Below are 18,972 nucleotides of genomic sequence, written 5' to 3' on the forward strand. Positions count from 1 at the left end.
ACTTTGAAAACCTTCTGGTTAAAATTAAGGATGGGAGAGCTAATTTCACTTCACCTGGAGCCCCTCTGAAAATTATGAGTTGTAAGTTTAGAACAGAACTTGATGTTTTTGAGGTTCAAGTTCTGAGTGGCTCTGGCACTACTGGAGTTCTGATCTGCATATTTGTTTGTTTGTTTTTTAAATATTTCCCTGATCATCCCAGACTTTTTTTTAAAACAAGTATCTATTTTTTTTTAAATATCACAGGCTTCAATTTAGACACATTTTTTAAAAATTTCCCTGGGAAAACAATGGTTTAAATTAAGACACTGAAATGTTTGTAAAGCTTGGAAAAAAGTCACAACATCTAAACCCTTTAAAAAACTTGTTTAGCCCCTTCCTGTATAAAATTGCTTAATTCATTGATTTTTGAAAATTATACAGTAAATATATGTAAAATATTTAATAGGGTTAAAATGAACATGTATTACATTTGCAGGATGGGGAAGATTTGGGATAATTTACCACTAAATCCAGAGGCAGATTCATTTGAAGGTAGTTTTGGTTCGGATCCTGGTATCCTGTTAGTTTACCTCACGAAACACATGGGGTGGGGGCGCTGTGGAAGGAAACCAGTAAGAATGAAAGTGAGTTGTAATTCCAGATAACACTACAAATCCCAGAGATCTTAGCAGGGTCTCCTCCCGCCCTGTTCAGAGGCTGATGAAACTGAAAGTGCCGCAGCAGCGGCTGCTGCTTCAGGCCCGGGAGATTATTTCACCTTCAACAACTGCGGAGAGGAGGGCAATCAGGTGGCGGTGGTAGGCAGACAAAGAGAGTGATCTTTAAAACAGTGCAACATGAACGGAGGAGTGGGTTGGGTCCTTTTGGAGGAAGTGATTGATCTCACCAGAGGACCGTCAGGTACAGAGTTAAAGATGGGGGTGGGAGGTTGGTCTGCTGGATCTGGGTACTTGTGATCTGGCGTGGAGCCCGGCTCTGTGTAACTCACTTGGTTTCACAGCTGCCAGGGAAGGTCCGGCCTGAGGCCTGTGTAATCCTGGCGCTAGTTTCTAGTAGCAAAGTCATTTGCAAATACCTTCCCGTGTGGAAGACAAATCTAGGCAGAAGGAATCTGTCTTGTTTTGTTTTAATAAAACCCACAAAACTTTGCTTTTCAAACGTACTTGCAGCTTTTCTCGGGGTGGGGCTAACACTGCATTGCACTTTGATTCATATGCCTCTAAAGGAGTTTGCTAATTGCTCAGTTATGTTGGCCTCCTACAGTGGAGTTGGCTTGTGCTGCAGCTGAAAAAAAGTCTTATAAATAAAATCTCCACAATTAAAAGGGGCTGGGGAAAAGAATGCAGCTGGATTTTCTTCCAAGGAAATACAAGTATGGTTTTTCTTTTTAAAAAAGAACAACTATGGGGTACTTGAGGTTTAACCAGATACTGACTTTAAACTGTAATGGGGTTCTTTCCCCTCAAAGGGCAATCTAAGAGATAAAAACAAACATAGAAAGCAAGGCTGAATGGGAAGCCCTGGTGTTGAACAACTGTGTATTTGTGCTACCAATCAATTAATGAAAGTGAGGGGGGAGAACAATCCTAGAGTTGTAAGATAATGCAGCCAGCAGTGAAGTAGTCCTACCTTGCTTGAAGAGATGGGAGAGATGCTGCTTGTTAATTATTAGCACTTTGGCCCTGGTTTTTAAAGGTATTTAAGTGTTACTGCACTGAGTGTTGTGATGCCTAACTGATTTTAGGAGTCTAAATCTCATTTCCAAATGGGATTTAGGCACTGTCAATGGGATTCCTAAATACCTAAGGGCTTGGCTACACTTACGGTTTGTAGCGCTGGTGTGTGGCCACACTCACAGCTACCAGCGCTGGTATGTGGCCACATTTGCAGCGCTGTTGGGAGTGCTGCACTATGGGCAGCTATCCCAGCATTCAAGTGGCAACAACGTGCTTTTCAAAAGAGGGGGGTGGAGGGTGGTGTACTGTGACAGGGAGCGGGGAAGAGAGAGAGAGTGGATTTTTGGAGCCAACACTGTGTGTTAGTTTCCTGGATTGAAAAATCACAAAATGTTCGCGAGCCCTTAGTCTTAACTCTTAATTGCAAACAGCCTGCCTCCAACGCTGTTTCTCTGTCAAGCAAACATTCACTCCCTGCCTCTCATTTGATCGTTCACAGCCAGGTACAGATAGCTCCTGTTTGCTGTGATCAGTGTTTGTTTTTTAGATAAGCAGTTCAACGGAGCTCCGATTGGAGTTCACAACAAAACAAAGAGAGTAATTTAGTTAAAAGCTTTCTGGGATATCTCCTTATTCCTTGGAGGCCAATAAAAGCCCTGGTGTGTGTCCCCACTTGATGAGCAGCGCTGGATCACCAGTGCTGCAATCGCTACACCCCAACCTGGTCAGGTGTACAGCCAGCGCTGCAGCCAGGGAGTTGCAGCGCTGGATGTGCCTTGCAGGTGTGGACGGTTACTAATTGCAGCGCTGGAAAGCCTCTACCAGCGCTGCAACTTGCAAGTGTAGCCAAGCCCTAAGTCATTTGCAGATGGGATTTTAGGCTTCTAAATCAGTTAGCACAACATGGAGTGCAGCAGTGGTTAAATGCCTTTCAAAAATTCAGGCCTTTGGCTTTGTCTAGATGAAGGCCTGGTCTGTGCTACACAGTGGAAGAGTCTTCACTTTAAATTTGGCTCCTGCTGATGTAAGTGCCTCTCTATGCCCATTTAGTAACCTAACCTCCACGAGCAGCATAAAGTTGTGGTCGATGTAGTTAGGTCAATGCAGTGTCAGTGTCTGTGTCGCCTGTTATTGGCTTTCAGGAGCCATTTCACAATGCTCCACACTGACAATACAATCGATACAAGTGCTCCTTGTGAAGACGTGCACTGTGGATGCAAGGAGACAAGTGTGCAGACATACAAACAATTTAATAATTGTGGTGGCTGTCTGCTGTATTAGGTTGATGTGATTTTTGTAGTATAGACTTGGCCGGAGGATGAAAACATCTTGACTTAACAAAGGTGCCACAGGACTCTCTGCTGCTTTTACAGATCCAGACTAACACGGCTACCCCTCTGTTACATGATTTACAGTGCTGCTTAGCATCAACTGTAGCCTCCTTTAAACGCCTATAAAATTGTTAGCTGCTTGTGCTGTAACCTAGGCTCCAACCAGCTGCACTTTCTCCCACTTTATGTCTCAACAATTTCCATCCCCTTGATCATAGTCCTCCACTAGAAACATCCCTGCAGTTTCTTGTATCCTGATCCATGCCATGATGGCATTCTCCAGCTGAGGATAAAAACCAGGCCCTGCTTTGAGGTACAATTTTTCTACTCAAAACTGCCCACCAAACTCATTGTGGTAGCAGTACGAAATACCCTCAGACATGCTGAATGTTGGGCCCCTAGAACCTGTGGAGCTGGAGTGGGCCTGTGAGGATTCTAACTTGGATTGCCTTTTCTTTTTAAGCCTTTATTTAAAGAAATTTAATAGCATGGCTGAAGTGTCAATTGCAGACACAAATTCACTCAGCATACTGGTAGCATAAAGAATGTGTTGTATACTGATGCAAAACATGACTCACATTCCCACAGCGGACAAGGCCCAGAATTTTCAAAAGTGCCTCCTGCTTTGAGAGAGAAACCTGTGCTGTTTTCCCAAGAGGTGCAGAGCAGCCCCAGCTCCTGTGGAATTCAGCTGGCGGTACGGTTGCTCTGCATTTCTGAAATGGACACACGGCACCCAAAATCAGAACCCACTTCTGAAAAAATTTGGTCAGGGTGACAATGTACCACACTAACTGCTTTGTGTTTACTGTTGCTGTTTGGTGGGTTAATTAAGTAGGTAGCTAAGGGGAGGGAAAGGGAGTGGAGTGAAGGATATAGAAAGGGTAGTTTTTTCATTACAGCCGTGTGCTATTGCTGGGCCAGGGGCGGCTCTAGGGATTTTGCCGCCCCAAGCACGGCAGGCAGGCTGCGGAGGGTCCACCGAAGCCGTGGGACCAGCGGACCCTCTGCAGGCAAGCCGCCGAAGGCAGCCTGCCTGCTGCCCTCATGGCAACTGGCAGAGCACCCCCCGCGGCTTGCCACCCCAAGCACGCGCTTGGTGTGCTGGGGCCTGGAGCCGCCCCTGTGCTGGGCCAATCAAACTTTTTGTTTCCTCCTTCAGAATAGATTATGCAATAAAAAATTCAAACTGCAGTTAGCTATGGGCCTGACTCAAACTCCTGAATCCAAAGCGCCACAAACGTTGTGGAGGTTTTGACTCTGGAACTGGTCTGCATGGCTCAAGGCTCATCTTTAATTAAAATAAGTATGAATGGTATGGACTGAAGATCTGGCAGATTTTCAGTGCTGTGTATGGCTGGTGACCAGTTTTGGCTCCAGTCACCCTTTCCAGAGACTGCAACACCCACATCTCTGTTGCAGGTATCATTGTTTTTCTTAGGCCTTGGCTACACTGGAGGGGAGGTTTGACTTCAGCTACGCTATTCGCGTTCAAAGTATCTTAGTTCGATTTACTTGGCCGTCCTTACGGCGGCAAGTCGACCACCGCAGTTCCCCCATTGACTCTGCTTATTTCTCCTGCTGAGGTGGAGTACAGGTGTCGATTCTGGGATCAATTTATTGTGTCTAGACGAGACATGATAAACTGATCCCCGATGCATCGAACACTACCCGCTGATCCAGTGAATCTAAGTGAATCTAGTTCCAGTGAAAGGTGCTGTCTTGACATCCTTGAAAGATGAAGTCTTCTAGTTATTCCTGGAACAGGTACCTCATAGGTAGAGCAGTGAAAACTTCCCTCATCTTGTCCTTCTGGTATGCTGTGATCCTAAACTGAAGTGACTGACTATAGAAGGTGGTACTTCAGTATCTGCAGTCAACCCCTCACTGAGGGGATCTGAACATTTCAAAAACTTTTTTTTTCTTTTTCTTAATTTCTCTTGGTGATATCATCCTACAGCCATAAGAACATTTCACTGTATAGAACTGACGGGGAACGGAGTTTAGGAAGACCATGAAGAAGTCAGTTCCAGAGCACTGCTATTTTCTGGATTTCCTTAAAGTAGAGGATATATGTTTTGAGGTTTGACTTTTTTTTGTGTGTGTGTGTGTGTTTTTTAAATGAGAGAGATAAAGAGAAAGGGGAAGAGGAAATCTCAGCTTTTTTAATTCCTTACTGAAGGTAGGTATGACTTGAGTCTAGCAAGTTATTTCACATTGACTTATGGTAACAACTTGTTGTCACTACTAACCTATCTAATATTTCTGTCCAGGACTTTGTACGCTGCTCATAACATTAGTATCCAAGTACCTGACCTTGAATATGTGCAATCTGATGGTCAAAAGGTGAAAGACTACATATCCTTTGAATTATCCAGTTCAATTCAGGTGTGTGAGGCTGGTGTACAGTTGTTAGGCTACTCCTTATCCTGGTGCTGCTTCAGATGTCTTAGCACTGCTGCTTTAGTGTCAGCATCAGGGCATGATTCAACCTGCTGATCAAATTCTAACTTGCTAGATGTATGCCTTGGGGCTCATGCTGACTTGCAGTTATTCTTGTACATTAGAGAACACTCTGACCTGAATTTATTTGCTAGCACTTGGTGTCTTTGTGTTAGGGCCTCTGGCTCTTAGCTATGATTGTTGATACACTTCTTATAAGGGTTAGATTATTTTATAGAGTTAGATAGCAAGATAATCTGTAGGGTCCAAGGTGTCTTCATTTCCTCATAATATCAAAGCACTTATCACATAGTTTATCATTCACTTCTTTGGCAAAGTTCAGGTGCCTGTTTAGTTCAATCCTTTATTAAATATGAATGTTGACTGTGCTTGCAAACTGTTAAGATGGGTATGGTCGCATCTCTGGCAAAAATTTGTTGAACAGGAAGAAGTATTTACAATGGCAGAACAGTATATTTAAAAATATATTCTGTTTATGCTGCTCAAAAATCACATTTTATGGAATGCCAAATTATTTTATAGATTCATCTTGCAATATTTTGCCAGTTGGTATCTTTCTTAGCCTGTAGAAAGATCAATGTCGATTCTCTCTTCTTTGAAAAGGAAGAATTGTGAAACGTGCACCTGTTCTGAATACAGTGGATTCTGCTTAATAGCAACCTGGATATTAACAACTTCTAGTTAATAGCAACATTTTGCTGGGAACCAATTCCCTTCCATTGATTAGAATGTTGATGGGATTCAGATACTGGTAACAGCATTCTGCTTATTAGCAACTTTTTTTGGAAGAAAGGCTCCACCTGCAGGCAGAGAGGGGAGTGCAGAGATCACCTGGCTGCAGTTCCACAAATCTGCTTGCTGCTGATGCTCAGCTCATCCCAGTGCTTCCTTCTGGCAGAGCAGGTCTGCAAACTCTCCTGTAGATTGGGACCACACAGGAGATAAGGGCTGTGGGTGGGCAGGAGAGGGGAAGGGAAGCTGTGGGTAAAAGCAGGTAGCTGCAGCTCAGATGCTGAAACTGCATGGTACCTCTCTCTGTCCCTGTGCTCTCTCAACTGCACCCTGCTGAGGGACTCCATAAGGAAGGAAGTGCTGGAATGTGCTGAGCTCCCTAATCTGGAGAGTACAGGGAGAAGTACCATGCAGCTCCGTGGGCTCCCAGTGCTTCCTGGAAAGCCCTGGCATTCCGGCTGCATCTCAGTTCCCTGCTGCTGTGCTACTTGCAAGCAGGTTTGTGGGGCTGCAACCAGAGAAGGCACATCCCAGCACTTCCTTCCCCCACTGCTGCCTCACAAACCTGTCTTCCACTTATTAGCAACTGCTGGTTAATAGCAACTTTTTGCTGGCAACGGAGGAGATGCTAATAAGTGGAATCCACTGTATTTGTTTCTGGTCACCAAAAATATCCCTCCTCCGCATCTTCCAGACTGCATCCTTTGATAGAAATAATGAGTCTTCTACATTTTGCCTTGATTGCTGAAACCCTATGAAAAATCTCACTTTTGTTATTGTTCATTAGTGTTTCTATCACTAGAATGGGATCCTCTGATGATTCTGGTAAATCTTGACTTCCTCTCAAGTTTTCTGTCACGGATTTCTCTGTTCCAGGATTATTATGCTTCATGGGAAATGCTTTGTGGGCTTGTTTGGTTTTTACCACACACTTTTTGTGGCATCTCATTCAAGTAACATTAGTAACATCACTGCCTCGCTTCTCCCAAACCCTGCTAGCAATTCCATCCTCTCCACCATTTGTCTGAAGCTGACAGGAAATGGAACAAAGAGGCTTGGGAATGTCGAGGCTGCCATTAGTGTTGCTATATTTATCAGCCAGTAGGGGCACTCTCTGAACGCTGTAGCTCACCCCAGACCGTCTGATCTCATATAACTGAGCTAAAAAGCTACTTCCAAGGCGGGACAAATTAATTTTCATTTGCCATTCTGTTCACAAATCTCCTGTTTCATATTCCTCTACCCAGTGCATCGAAGGAGAGAGCATCAGCCTGGTTAAGTGTGCATCTGGGATTTGCTTTCAGACCATGCTTGGAGTAGCTTCTGAGTAACAGGATCATGTCAGAAGGAGACTATTTTCTCCCTTCCGTCCCTCAGATGTTTGGTCTGTCCACTCCTGACTTCCCAAGTTTCATACTGCCGGATCGTCTCCCTCCTCATCATTTATTCTTTACAAATATTTTGCATTGTGGAACAGACTGTGCTCTAGCAGTCCATGGGGCTCCAGCCTTTGAGTTCAGTCTGTTCTTCTGGATTAGACTAAGCAACAAGTCTTAATCTTCCAATGCACTTTAATCCGCCGGCTGGTTACAGCCAGAGTTCTGTAATCAACTTTATTTTTAACAAACACAAAAACCCCAAACTGCCTCAATCAGGCCATAACTTCCATTTAAATTTTTTGGTGACTCTTTTCTTTTCTTTTCTTTTCTTTTCTTTTCTTTTCTTTTAATACCCTAGTCCTTTGAATTCATTTCCTGTCCTGTTTCAGATTCCACAAAGTGCTTGCACAGTTGCTGCTGATGCTTACATAAAATGTGAAGTGGGTAAGAAGTCTGTCAACTCATTATGTCCTTGGGTAAAACTCTGCACTCAAATACTCTAAGAACATAACATAAGAATAGCCAGACTGGGTCAGACCAAAGGTCCATCCAGCCCAGTATCCTGTCTACCGACAGTGGCCAATGCCCAGAGGGAGTGAACCTAACAGGTAATGATCAAGTGATCTCTCTCTGGCCATCCATCTCCACCCTCTTGACAAACAGAAGCTAGGGATGCCCTAGGGCCTGATCCAATGACTTTAAATCATGGTTAAATACAGGACTGGAAGTTGAGTGATGTGGGCTCGGACACCCTGAGCCTGTCAGGTAACCTCTTGGTGCCTCAGCTTCCCCATCTATAAAATGGGGATAATACTTCCTGCCTCACAAAGGTGTTGGAGGCTTGATTAATTATTGCTTGAAGCTAGACCTACAGAGTGGTCCATTGTGAAATGTAGAGTCTTTTGGTTTTCTTGAAAGAAACAGTTATTGATGAGAAGGTGTTATGGATAGTGAGGACTGGAGAAGGCACTGCTGCACTGGGGCAACTTTTTCCCCCTAACTACAAAGATGTATTGGACCTATTTTCTTATCTACTCGAAATTCTGTCTCCTGTGTGTCTCAGGATTGGGCTTTAACATCGTTGGTGGGTTGGATCAGCAGTACATTGCCAACGACAGTGGCATCTACGTCAGCCGGATCAAAGAAGATGGGGCTGCTGCCCTTGATGGCCGATTACAGGAAGGAGACAAAATTTTAGCGGTAAGTCACTTCCTGGAAGGCATGTGTTTGGGGGGATCAGGGAGATCTTTGGCCAGCAAGGAGATGAGATGGGACATTCTGTGGGCCAGAGACCATCTTCATCCAGTTTTGCCTTCTTGCTTTTTTGGAAACATTCCTTGGCCTCTGAGCTTCCACAGCTAAGTTTTTTATGGTACCAATAGCCTGATTTTCCTCTCAGTGTGGTATTTCAGTACTGTAGCTCCACTGACTTTTCTGGAGTTGCTTGTGATTTATATCTATGTGGGAGGAGAATCCATCTTCCAGTTGTTAGGTTTCTCTCCCCGGCATACTAGTCAGTGTGATCGGGATTATTATTAACCCTTTGTTCAGGAGGAGCTGGGTTTCCTCTGAAAGGTTTCACTGTAACCATGGCTGCTTTCCTTGCCAATACCATGGTTAAGGTGGATTAGATGTGGTCTGAAGATTTTCCTGTTGCTATTGTCAGTTATACAAGGTGATAGCACTTTAACAAGCAAAAGAAGAACAAAGAAATCTGCTAAAATACGATAATCATTTGTATGTTTAATGGATTTTAATTATATAAAAATATATATTTAAACTTGTGTTCCAGTTTTAGGCTTATATAAATAAGCCACTCTTAGTTTGTGTAAGTTGGCGCTTGATTGCTGAACCAAAGAGTGATGGATAAGTACCTTATCCTAACAGTGTAATAACTGTGTACAAGCAGTTGAAGGATGTAAATTCTCAGAAGGGGGAAGAATAGTTCAGTGAGATCCAATTAGGAATTACTAGGAGTAATGGGATGAAATTTAGCAAAAGAACACCTTACGCTGAGTATCAGGAGATACTTCATGATGATGAAATCTACAAGGCTTTGAAACATTATTTTGTGAGTAGTAGCAACCACATTACTGGAATTATTTAAAACTGGACAGGACAAAGCACCATGGAATATATTGTAGGGAGTAATCTTGCGTAGATCCCCTGGTTGGGTTTCCATTGGTGTATTTGCCTAGCCAATGGGTCTTATCCATTTTTCAAGCCTTATTTCCAATAAAAGTGTGTTGTTTATCCTTGAAAGCCAATAAAAGGGCGAAGGTGTTCACTAACTGAAGATGCAGGTTTTTATTTTGGCTTGCATGTTGAATTTGTTAATCAATATTCATCCGTTAAGCATTCCATGCCACAGCATTTGACAGTAGATTAATGTCACAGTATAGGGCAACCTGTGTATTCAGTGGTCCAGCAAGGGCACCTGCTCTCAGGCCTCCTGTTTTTTGCTTCCATGTAACTTTCTCCACATCTCTTCTCTTTGGATTAAAATTTCTCATGCTTCATCTTAAATCAAGGTTCAACCTGTTTTCTTCAAACTTTGCAAATAACCTGAACTGTGTTTTCAGCTATGCCAATGGTTTTGTTTTTTTATTTATTTTTATTATTATTATTATTATTTTTTTTTTTAAAAGAGAGACTTGGATAACTCAGATTAGCTTTTGAACTTCATACCTGACATGGACTTAGTCCTCAGTGTGGACAAGGGCTTGTGAAGAAATTTTGGGGTTACAGGCAGTTTCAGAATGACATAGCCACTGTGTGGTGTACTTCATTTTCAGTAGATCCAGTACTAGAAGTTTTCCTCCTCCTCAAAATACCATAATTCCTTTGACATTGCTCTGCTCCTCCAAAAGATTTTTAAAAAACAGTTACAGTAGAACCCATTTTTATTTCAAAAATGTTTCAGACCACTTAGTCTCAAAAACCACTCAAGTAAATAGGGGGTTGAATAAGACAGGTAAGCTAATGGGCATGTAATTTTATAGCTGGATTGGATAAATGGGATTCTGTTGTATTAAGCTCCTGCTTCACCCTCTGTATATCAGAATTAGAGGTGAACTCAAGCTGCAAAAGTTCAGGACCAACTTTGAACTTAGAAAAGTTTTTAGCAATGCTTTGAATTGGAGTTTCGGTTTGCGATCCTCTCATTGTCATATATGGAGGTCCTGCTTAATTGTCTGGTAACAGAAAGTGACTTTAGTGCCTTCTTCCGGTCATTAACTCTTGCATTTAGAATAATAATCTGACTACCTAAACTGGCTGCTGTTATTTTGTTCTGTAGTGCTGAGAGATGACTTTTGATCTCACAGCTACCAGTTCTCCTTTTTATTCCTGTGTTAGATTAACGGCAGGGATCTGAAGAACTTGCTGCACAAGGATGCTGTGGAACTGTTCAGGAATGCAGGCTGTGACGTTTCTCTGAAAGTTCAACACAAGGTGTGTATTGCCAGCTCCTGGCAGTTGTCCTTGAGGCCCTGCTACCATGGTTTGGGTCAGACTGTAGGAGACTCCTTGTAGATCCCTGTCTGCTTTGAACCTCTGGGAATTCTGCTCTTCCTTTCTACAATGGTTGGGGTGGGGGGGATTTAGAGGATTGGGTTTGTATTTATGTAATGAATGTACCCTACTGCTAGAGTGAATGTTCAAGTGAATGAACAGCAGCAGTATCCATCTATCCATCATATTTAGTGATGCTCTGGAGGGGGTTGGAAAGTGTAGTAAGGTGGAGTCTTCTGATCTTTTCTTTGCTAAGAGGCGTTGGAGTGGTATCGTCCCACCCTCCTATCCAGTCATTTAACAGGAAAATATGTCTCACCGGACAGTCAGATGAAGTCCTAAGTCTTCTCCCATATTTTAATCTCTGGTGCCATGTTGTCCATGGTGGGAGGGATGTAAGATGGTGGGAGAAGAGGTTGGGACCTTTGTGTGACAAGTCCTGATTCAGAATATAGTTCTATAGGTAAGGAGTAAAACCCCTCTAGAGGGGGCTGGGTTGCACAGAAATTGTGTTTGGCTACTGAGCCTTTCCTGGTAGGCTGCTGATTCAAATCTGGCCCAGTCATTGGTGATTAAACGTTACAATCTGTGGGCTGTTCAGTACCTATGTGAAAAGAGTTGCTGGACTCAGTGCAGTTCTAGTGGGCAGGTGTCCATGCAATTAAAACCCCACCATTTTTGACATTCGTTGTTCCCCTTGTTGGCAGTCTCAGCTGAGAGGCCGAAGACTCTCCAAAGGAGAGAGAACTCCCCTCTCATCCCTAGCTGTCCTCCCTCCAGGGTCGAGGCATATGTGTAGTGTCAGGAAGGAAGCATGTGCTGCTGATGCTTAAACTGTACCAGTACTAGCTCTGGAGACAGAGAGGAATCCAAAATCCGCTGCTGTCTGGCACCTCTAGCCATCACTAAAGTTGATAAAGAAGTGCTGACCCATCCTGAACCATCACTAGGGCAGCTCTTGTGAAATAGTATGTGACTAGGTCATGCTTAATTGTGGTGTGTGTGTACGTACATGTACCACTGCCATCTGCTGCATGGAATCTTACCTGTCCCAAGTGTTTGATTCTCTGTCTAGTTACTGGCTTACAAAGAGGATATGGAAGCATCAATACTACTCATAGCTAATAGAGGTTTTCTTTGACTCCAGTTGCAGAGTCATGCCTTTTGGAGCAGAAGGTTCTGCATTCTAACCCTCCCAGGCCCCAAGTGTACTGTATGCTGATGACCATGTCGTGTGTGTTTCTAGAACCACACATTCCTCACATAGGGTTGTTTTCTGTCTTGCCCCAATGGTGCACGGTCTCCTTGCCACTGATGCTCTTCTTTCCCTTTTAGTTGCAGCCACAGAATGGTCCAGCTGGTCACAGAGGAGATGGAGAACCAGATGGTATTCCCCTAGCTGTCATTTTGGTGCCAGTGTTGGCCATTGCAGTGGTTACAGTGTGGGCCTTCATGAGGTATCGACAGCGGATGTGAAAGATTCCCCTCCGAAGATCTCTGTGCATATATATTCCATAGCTACATTATAATTTAAAGAGAGAATCAACAGTTTTATCCAGGACTAATGCCACAAAGGATTGTTGCCTCTTGTAAAGCTGCTGCTGATGTTCACTATGTTCTCATTTTTCTTGTGGGGTTGACGGAGGAAGGAGGTAAATGGGGAGGTGAGATCAGTGTGTGTAAACGAATGTGCCATTTTCACTGATCCCATGGAAGTTTTGCCATCTCTTTTCTCACACCATGAACTTTCAAATACTTATTCTGTACTTTAAGATGTGACTTCGGGGGGAGAAGGCTGTGGCTGTGTTTTTAAGAGCAAAACTTTTATTTTGAGAATTTCCTTGTTCTCATCTCATTCCTCCTACAACCAGTGATCAACCTCTCTGAATCAAGAATGAAGAGGAGTGCGCACTGTTTTTATTTTCTTCTTTTGAGTAGGGTGGGGTGATTAAATAAATGCCTTAGAGAAATGTATACCATCTAATCTGGTTTCCCTCTTAAAGTTCCCAGAGGAGCTGCTGATGTAAAACAAATATGCAGTATCAGTGAGGTGGTGGTCTGGCCCTGGAAAGGCAGGAGGCAGCTTCAGGTAGGAGGAGAAAGGAGTAAGGATAGAAGGCTCAGGAATGAAGAACCAAAGAATTGTAGCAAGGGACTTTCAACAAAGTGCTAGGATACTGGAGAGAGACACCCAATAGCATCAGAAATAGCCCAATGGGGGGAGAGAGTAACTGTTGAACCCGCAGATAGGTCTCTAAAGTAGAGGTGAACCAACAGCATGAGCTACCAGAAGCCCCATCTCTCAGGTTACAGAATATTTTTTGGGGGGGCACGGGATGGAAATGGAACACTCATTTTACCCAGACTTATTGCAGCAGCAGCTGACCTGATGTCTGCAGTGTCCTGCAGCCTGGAAGACCTTAGCGTGAAGTGGTCCGTGGTATTGTCTTGGTCCATCTAGGCCAGGGGTCGGCAACCTTTCAGAAGTGCTGTGCCGAGTCTTCATTTATTCACTCTAATTTAAGGTTTCGCGTGCCAGTCATACATTTTAATGTTTTAGAAGGTCTCTTTCTATAAGTCTATAATATATAACTAAACTATTGTTGTATATAAAGTAAATAAGGTTTTTAAAATGTTTAAGAAGCTTCATTTAAAATTAAATTAAAATGCAGAGCCCCCTGACCAGTGGCCAGGACCCGGGCAGTGTGAGTGCCACTGAAAATCAGCTCACGTGCTGCCTTCGGCACACCTGCCATAGGTTGCCTACCCCTGATCTAGGCTATTGCTTGCTTGCTGAGGCTCTGACATGGCTGCTGGGGAGTTACACCAATGGGCAAAGCATGGGATGGAGGAGGAAGATGCACAGTCCTGGCAGGTATTCTGTAGCCACACTAGGTTCTTCTTGCGGGTGCGGGGGCAGAAGGGGGACAGGGAAGGCTTGGTAAGAAAGGTGAATTGGCAAAAAACATGCCATGCCTTGCCACAAAGGAGAACAACAAAGCCTAATGGGGTGTTTAACAGGCTGCTAGTTCTATGATAATGCTGGGGGAAATGAGTAATACCATGTTCCTATGAGAGAGTAAAGCTGGCCAGTATCTGGACTGAAGGAAGCCAGAGTCACTCTATTGGGGTAGCGGGGAGGAGAATACGCACAGGATGTCCGTGCTTCAAGGCACTTTAATCTTTTGTTTTTTAAATAGGCTGTAGAACAAGCGACTTCTAGGTGCTTGATGTAGCCTCTGAACCGTGCTTGTTAGTGCCGGGAAGAAGTAAGTGTGTGTGTGTGTGGTAGAGGTGTTTAGTGAATAAGACTGTAAAGCTGGAGACCTTAAAGCTGTGATTGAATTTTATCTGCAGGATTGTAACTCCTTACTCTGTCTGGTTTTAAACACATCAGCTGACCTCAGTGGAGTAAGACCTGGTTTTCTTGTCTCCCAGAAAGAATTTGTTTTGCAAAAAGACAAGTGATATGTATTGTCTGTATAAATGCCAAAAATCACATATGCAATATATGTATACAAACAAGAGAGACTGAATTGAAGGCCTTCTCTGCTCTTTACTATTCTCATCCCTACCCTTCCTCTGTTTTTTACAGGACACTTTGTTATACAAATATTTAGAATGCCTCAGGATGACTGGCTGGAGATGTTCTTCTATAGTGGTTCAATGAAGGCCCTTGTGCTATAGTATTTGACATTCCCATAGCATTATGAAGGATCCTAGAGTGCTACACCAGCTATATACATAAAGCATCCCTTACTTCAGGCACAGCAAGGAGGAGAGCACGAGGGAGAAGTTTGCCCAAGGTTCCTAAAGCAAACCTCTGCTCTTGCCAAAAGTACTGTGAAATGTTGGCAGCCGTATGTGCAAAGGGGATGGTTTGTGCCCACAGTTCCGTGGTCAATGGCTTGATTATGCATGCAAAGCAGATAAATGTGATTATCCACAGCAAGGTGCCCAACTAACTTTGTGTCCATGATCAAGGCTGTACAGTTGTGAGTCTAGGTCTCTACTCAAACATTTGGCCATCTGTCCATGCAGAGGAGATAGAACCTCTTGTTATAAGGTGGCACTTCCTGTCAGAATAACTTGGCCATTTTGAACTTAATGGTTCTTCAGACAAGAATGTCCACTAGTAACTGGATTGTTGGGTTTTTTTTTCGTATACAGCACCGTTCACCAGTAAAAGCTACCCATAAGAATGAACCTACAACATAAATAAGTTACAAACTCTCACCAGGAAAGAGAACACCACTTTTCAGATTAGATTGAAGAAGCGACAGTTTTATGTTTTGTGAAACTTGCAGGGAGCATGAATCCATTAACTGGATGTACGGAAGTTTGGTACTTGGGCGAGGGATAGCTCAGTGGTTTGAGCATTGGCCTGCTAAACCCAGCGTTGTGAGTTCAATCCTTGAGGGGGCCATTTAGGGATCTGGGGCAAAAATCTGTCTGGGGATTGGTCCTGTTTTGAGCAGGGGGTTGGATTAGATGGCCTCCTGAGGTCCCTTCCAACCCTGGTATTCTAAGATAGAAATGGGCAAACAGATGGCAAACCATTGCTGGAACAGAAGAAAATATATCACCTGAAGGTAAGATGGTGTTACAGTCCAAGTCACTAGCAGGAATTGCAAAATAATTCTTAGTTTGACAGTCATCTGTAGCAGCAGTCAATGGCATAACAAGGATATAGATCAATAAGGAGATTATGTAGAGCAAAGGAGCTTCAACTGTGACACAATGCCCTTCCCTCCCCTCCCTGTGGCCAACTGTGATCTCTGGAGTCTGAAATATGTCCTATAACTACTCTCCAGTTGTATATCCAACACATACTGGCCCACAGAGTAATGGGGCAAGTTGGAGTTACACCAGGCATGAATGGGACCCATGAACAAAGTGCTGTGTACCACCAGTTCCTGTGGCAGCTGCTCTTTTTTCCTTTTGGCCATTGTTAGTAAATTCCACCAAAAAGCAATTTCTGTTCATAAAAGATGATGCAACTAAAAGCAGATATTGGGTTGGGTTTTTAAATTATGTGCCTTTGTCAGTTAAGAGCATCTATCTGGCTCCCAGTTATCTGCTAGGGAGACCTATCGGCTTCTGAATACCCCAAGGGTATGTTTACACTGCAATTAAAAACCTGTGGCTGGCCTATGCCAGGTGACTGAGGCTTGGGGGGCAGCTCAGTTGTGGCTCTGGGACCCTGCGAAGTGGGAGGGTCCCAGAACTTGGCCTGCAGCCCAAGCCCAACCATTTACACTGCAATTAAACAGCCCCTTAGCCTGAGCCTTGTGAGACTGATTCAGCTGGCAGGGCCAGCAATGGAGGTTTGATTGCAGTGTTGAGATATTCATGTAGTCAAGAATGTTGACAGATTGACCGACCATCCTGGAGAAAATAATTGCTCATCTATCCCCAAAACAATTGCAAGATGGATAGTGATAGTGCTAGCTACACCCCCACTGACCTTTGCCAGTGTGTGCACCAAGCCAGAGCTATGGGGGAAATCTCTAAAGGGAGAGTGGGCACAAGAGGAAACTGTCTGTATTAATTCCCTGTTGGCCTTAGTCTCAGTGGCCATGCAGCTCCTTTGCACCGTTTAAGGTGCCATAAAACAGGCATCTAGAGCCCCAGGGAAAATTCTGTTCGGTCACAGAGACCCCCTTGGGACTACCACCTGATATGCTGAGACTGTTTTCCCTGCCAGTTTGGGCCTTCAGAACCCTGCTTTGTTGAGCCAGACACTCCAGTCTGCTCCTACACAGACCCAGAGTCTGAACCATGTGCCCCAAAGCTGCAGACTTAACTGAAAACAGCTTAATAAGTGCTCCTGTCTCCAGCACCCACACAACCAGTTCCCAATGGGGTCCAAATCCATTTTACTTTGTATAAAGCTTATATAGGGTAAACTCATAAATTGTCTACCCTCTATAACACAGATAGAGAGATATGCACTGCTGTTTGCTCCTCCAGGAATTGATTACTTACTCTGGGTAAATTAATAAGCACAAAGTGATTTTATTAAGTATAAAAAGTAGGATTTAAGTGGTTCCAAGTAATAACAGACAGAACAAAGTAAGTTACCAAGCAAAATAAAACAAAAAATATGTAAGTCTAAGCCTAATACATTAAGAAACTGATTACAGATAAATCTCACCCTCAGAGATGATCCAATAATCTTCTTTCACAGACTAGACTTCTTCCTAGTCTGGGCCCAATCCTTTCCCCAGTACAGTCCTTGTTCGTTCCAGCTCACGTGGTAGTTAGGGGATTTCTCATGACTGCCACCTCCTTTGTTCTGTTCCACCCCCTTATATAGCTTTGGCACAAGGCGGGAATGTTTTGTGTCTCTGGGTCCCCACCCCTCCTTCTAAATGGAAAAGCCCCAGGTTTAAGATGGATTCTAGTACCAGGTGACATGGTCACATCTCCTGGGAGACCCCAAGCCTTCATTCTTCCTGGCCTGACTCACAGGAAGGCTTGCAAGTAAACAGAGCCATTTACAACCAATTGTCTGAGTTGATGGGAGCCATCAAGATTCCAAACCATCATTAATGGCCCACACTTTGCATAATTACAATAGGACCTCAGAGTTAATTTCATATTTCTAGTTTCAGATACAAGAATGATACATTTATACAAATAGGATGACCACACTCAGTAGATTATAAGCTTTGTAATGATACCTTACAAGAGACCTTTTGCATGAAGCATATTCCAGTTACACTATATTTACACTCATTAGCATATTTTTATAAAATCATATGGAGTGAAATGTCACAATGGTACCTTGTCGTTTATCAACTTTACTTCTGTGTGTGTTTTTGTTTTTAATTAAGGTCTAGGTTGTGGAAAGAAATCTAGACATGAAAAGGTCTCTTAGTTTTCTAGGAAATCCTCTGCGAATTGCACCATTATTCTCTACGGGACAGGCTAATAGAGAGCATTTCTGGCTGTAGGACCCTAAACAACCTGCTCCAGAGGTAGAGTTTCTATTCTGAGAGCTAGTCACAAGTTTAACATCAGACCCTGTGAGCTGCTCTATCTGAGGGCATGTCCCTACTGCAAAGGGGTGTGGTTCCCAGCTGGAGGAGACATAACCACCCTAGTTCTCATCAAGCTAGTGGACTAAAAATAGTGCAGCCATGGTGGCCTGAGTGACTTGCTGCCCTGAGTACATGACAAGAATGGGGGAGGGTGAGTCTTCCAGCCATCTGTTACTCTGCTAAATATTCTTTCCCCTGCCTAATATGTGTGCTTGACCTACATTTTTCACTATGTTACAAAAGCAGTTGCCTTTGAAAAGCTGCTGCTGTTTTTGTTACTTGTCAGCAGATCATGATTTTCATTTGTTCACCTCTGTTCCACAGTGGGTTAGAGACAGATCAAATGAAGGTGGTGGATCCCCAACCCATACTCCCAATAGGCTGCCAAACTTGGGGTCTCTAGCTTCTTCCTTTTTAGTCTTCCCCTTTGGAATGTACAAGTGGGCTTGGCATTCCCTGCTTTCACGCAAGCTAGGCTACATTAAGCCTTAATCAGTCATGAAATGACCACTTAAAAGTCATGACTTCACTGCAGCTGCACTCTGGGGCCAGGTCTACACTAAAACATTTTGCCAGCACCACTGTGTCAGTAGAGATGTGAAAAAAACTGCATCCCAGCCAACACGGCTATGCTGGCAAAGCCATCATGTAGATGCAGCTTACACCGGCAAAAGAGCCTTTTGGCAGTACAGTTTGTGTTGTTCAGGGAGGTGGTTTACTGTCAGAAGACCTCCTTTTGCCAGTATATGCTCCATCCCCACTAGCATAGCTGTGCTGGCACAGTGTTTGTAGTTTAGATGAGCCCCTTGTCCATTTTGGTGCCCTACAC

The 18,972-nt window shown here is 43.7% G+C and overlaps 1 protein-coding gene across 1 annotated transcript; it reads left to right on the forward strand.

Moving 5' to 3' along the window:
* The first annotated feature begins 672 nt into the window (after positions 1-672).
* Positions 673-13,071, forward strand: LOC123368224 (synaptojanin 2 binding protein). Its single transcript, XM_045012824.1, has 4 exons — positions 673-903; positions 8,648-8,784; positions 10,942-11,037; positions 12,433-13,071. Exons 1-4 carry the CDS (start codon positions 840-842, stop codon positions 12,571-12,573), a joined length of 438 nt encoding a protein of 145 aa, XP_044868759.1. The 5' UTR covers positions 673-839; the 3' UTR covers positions 12,574-13,071.
* The last annotated feature ends 5,901 nt before the right edge of the window (positions 13,072-18,972 follow it).

The sequence above is a fragment of the Mauremys mutica genome, chromosome 4 (assembly GCF_020497125.1).
Source record: "Mauremys mutica isolate MM-2020 ecotype Southern chromosome 4, ASM2049712v1, whole genome shotgun sequence".
NCBI classification, from domain to species: domain Eukaryota; kingdom Metazoa; phylum Chordata; order Testudines; family Geoemydidae; genus Mauremys; species Mauremys mutica.

Coding starts and splice junctions, on each gene's coding strand:
- LOC123368224 (XM_045012824.1), top strand. CDS start 840: ATGAACGGAGGAGTGGGTTGGGTCCTTTTGGAGGAAGTGATTGATCTC. Junction 8,785..10,941: donor AAGGAGACAAAATTTTAGCG/GTAAGTCACTTC, acceptor TTCCTGTGTTAG/ATTAACGGCAGGGATCTGAA. Junction 11,038..12,432: donor CTCTGAAAGTTCAACACAAG/GTGTGTATTGCC, acceptor TTTCCCTTTTAG/TTGCAGCCACAGAATGGTCC.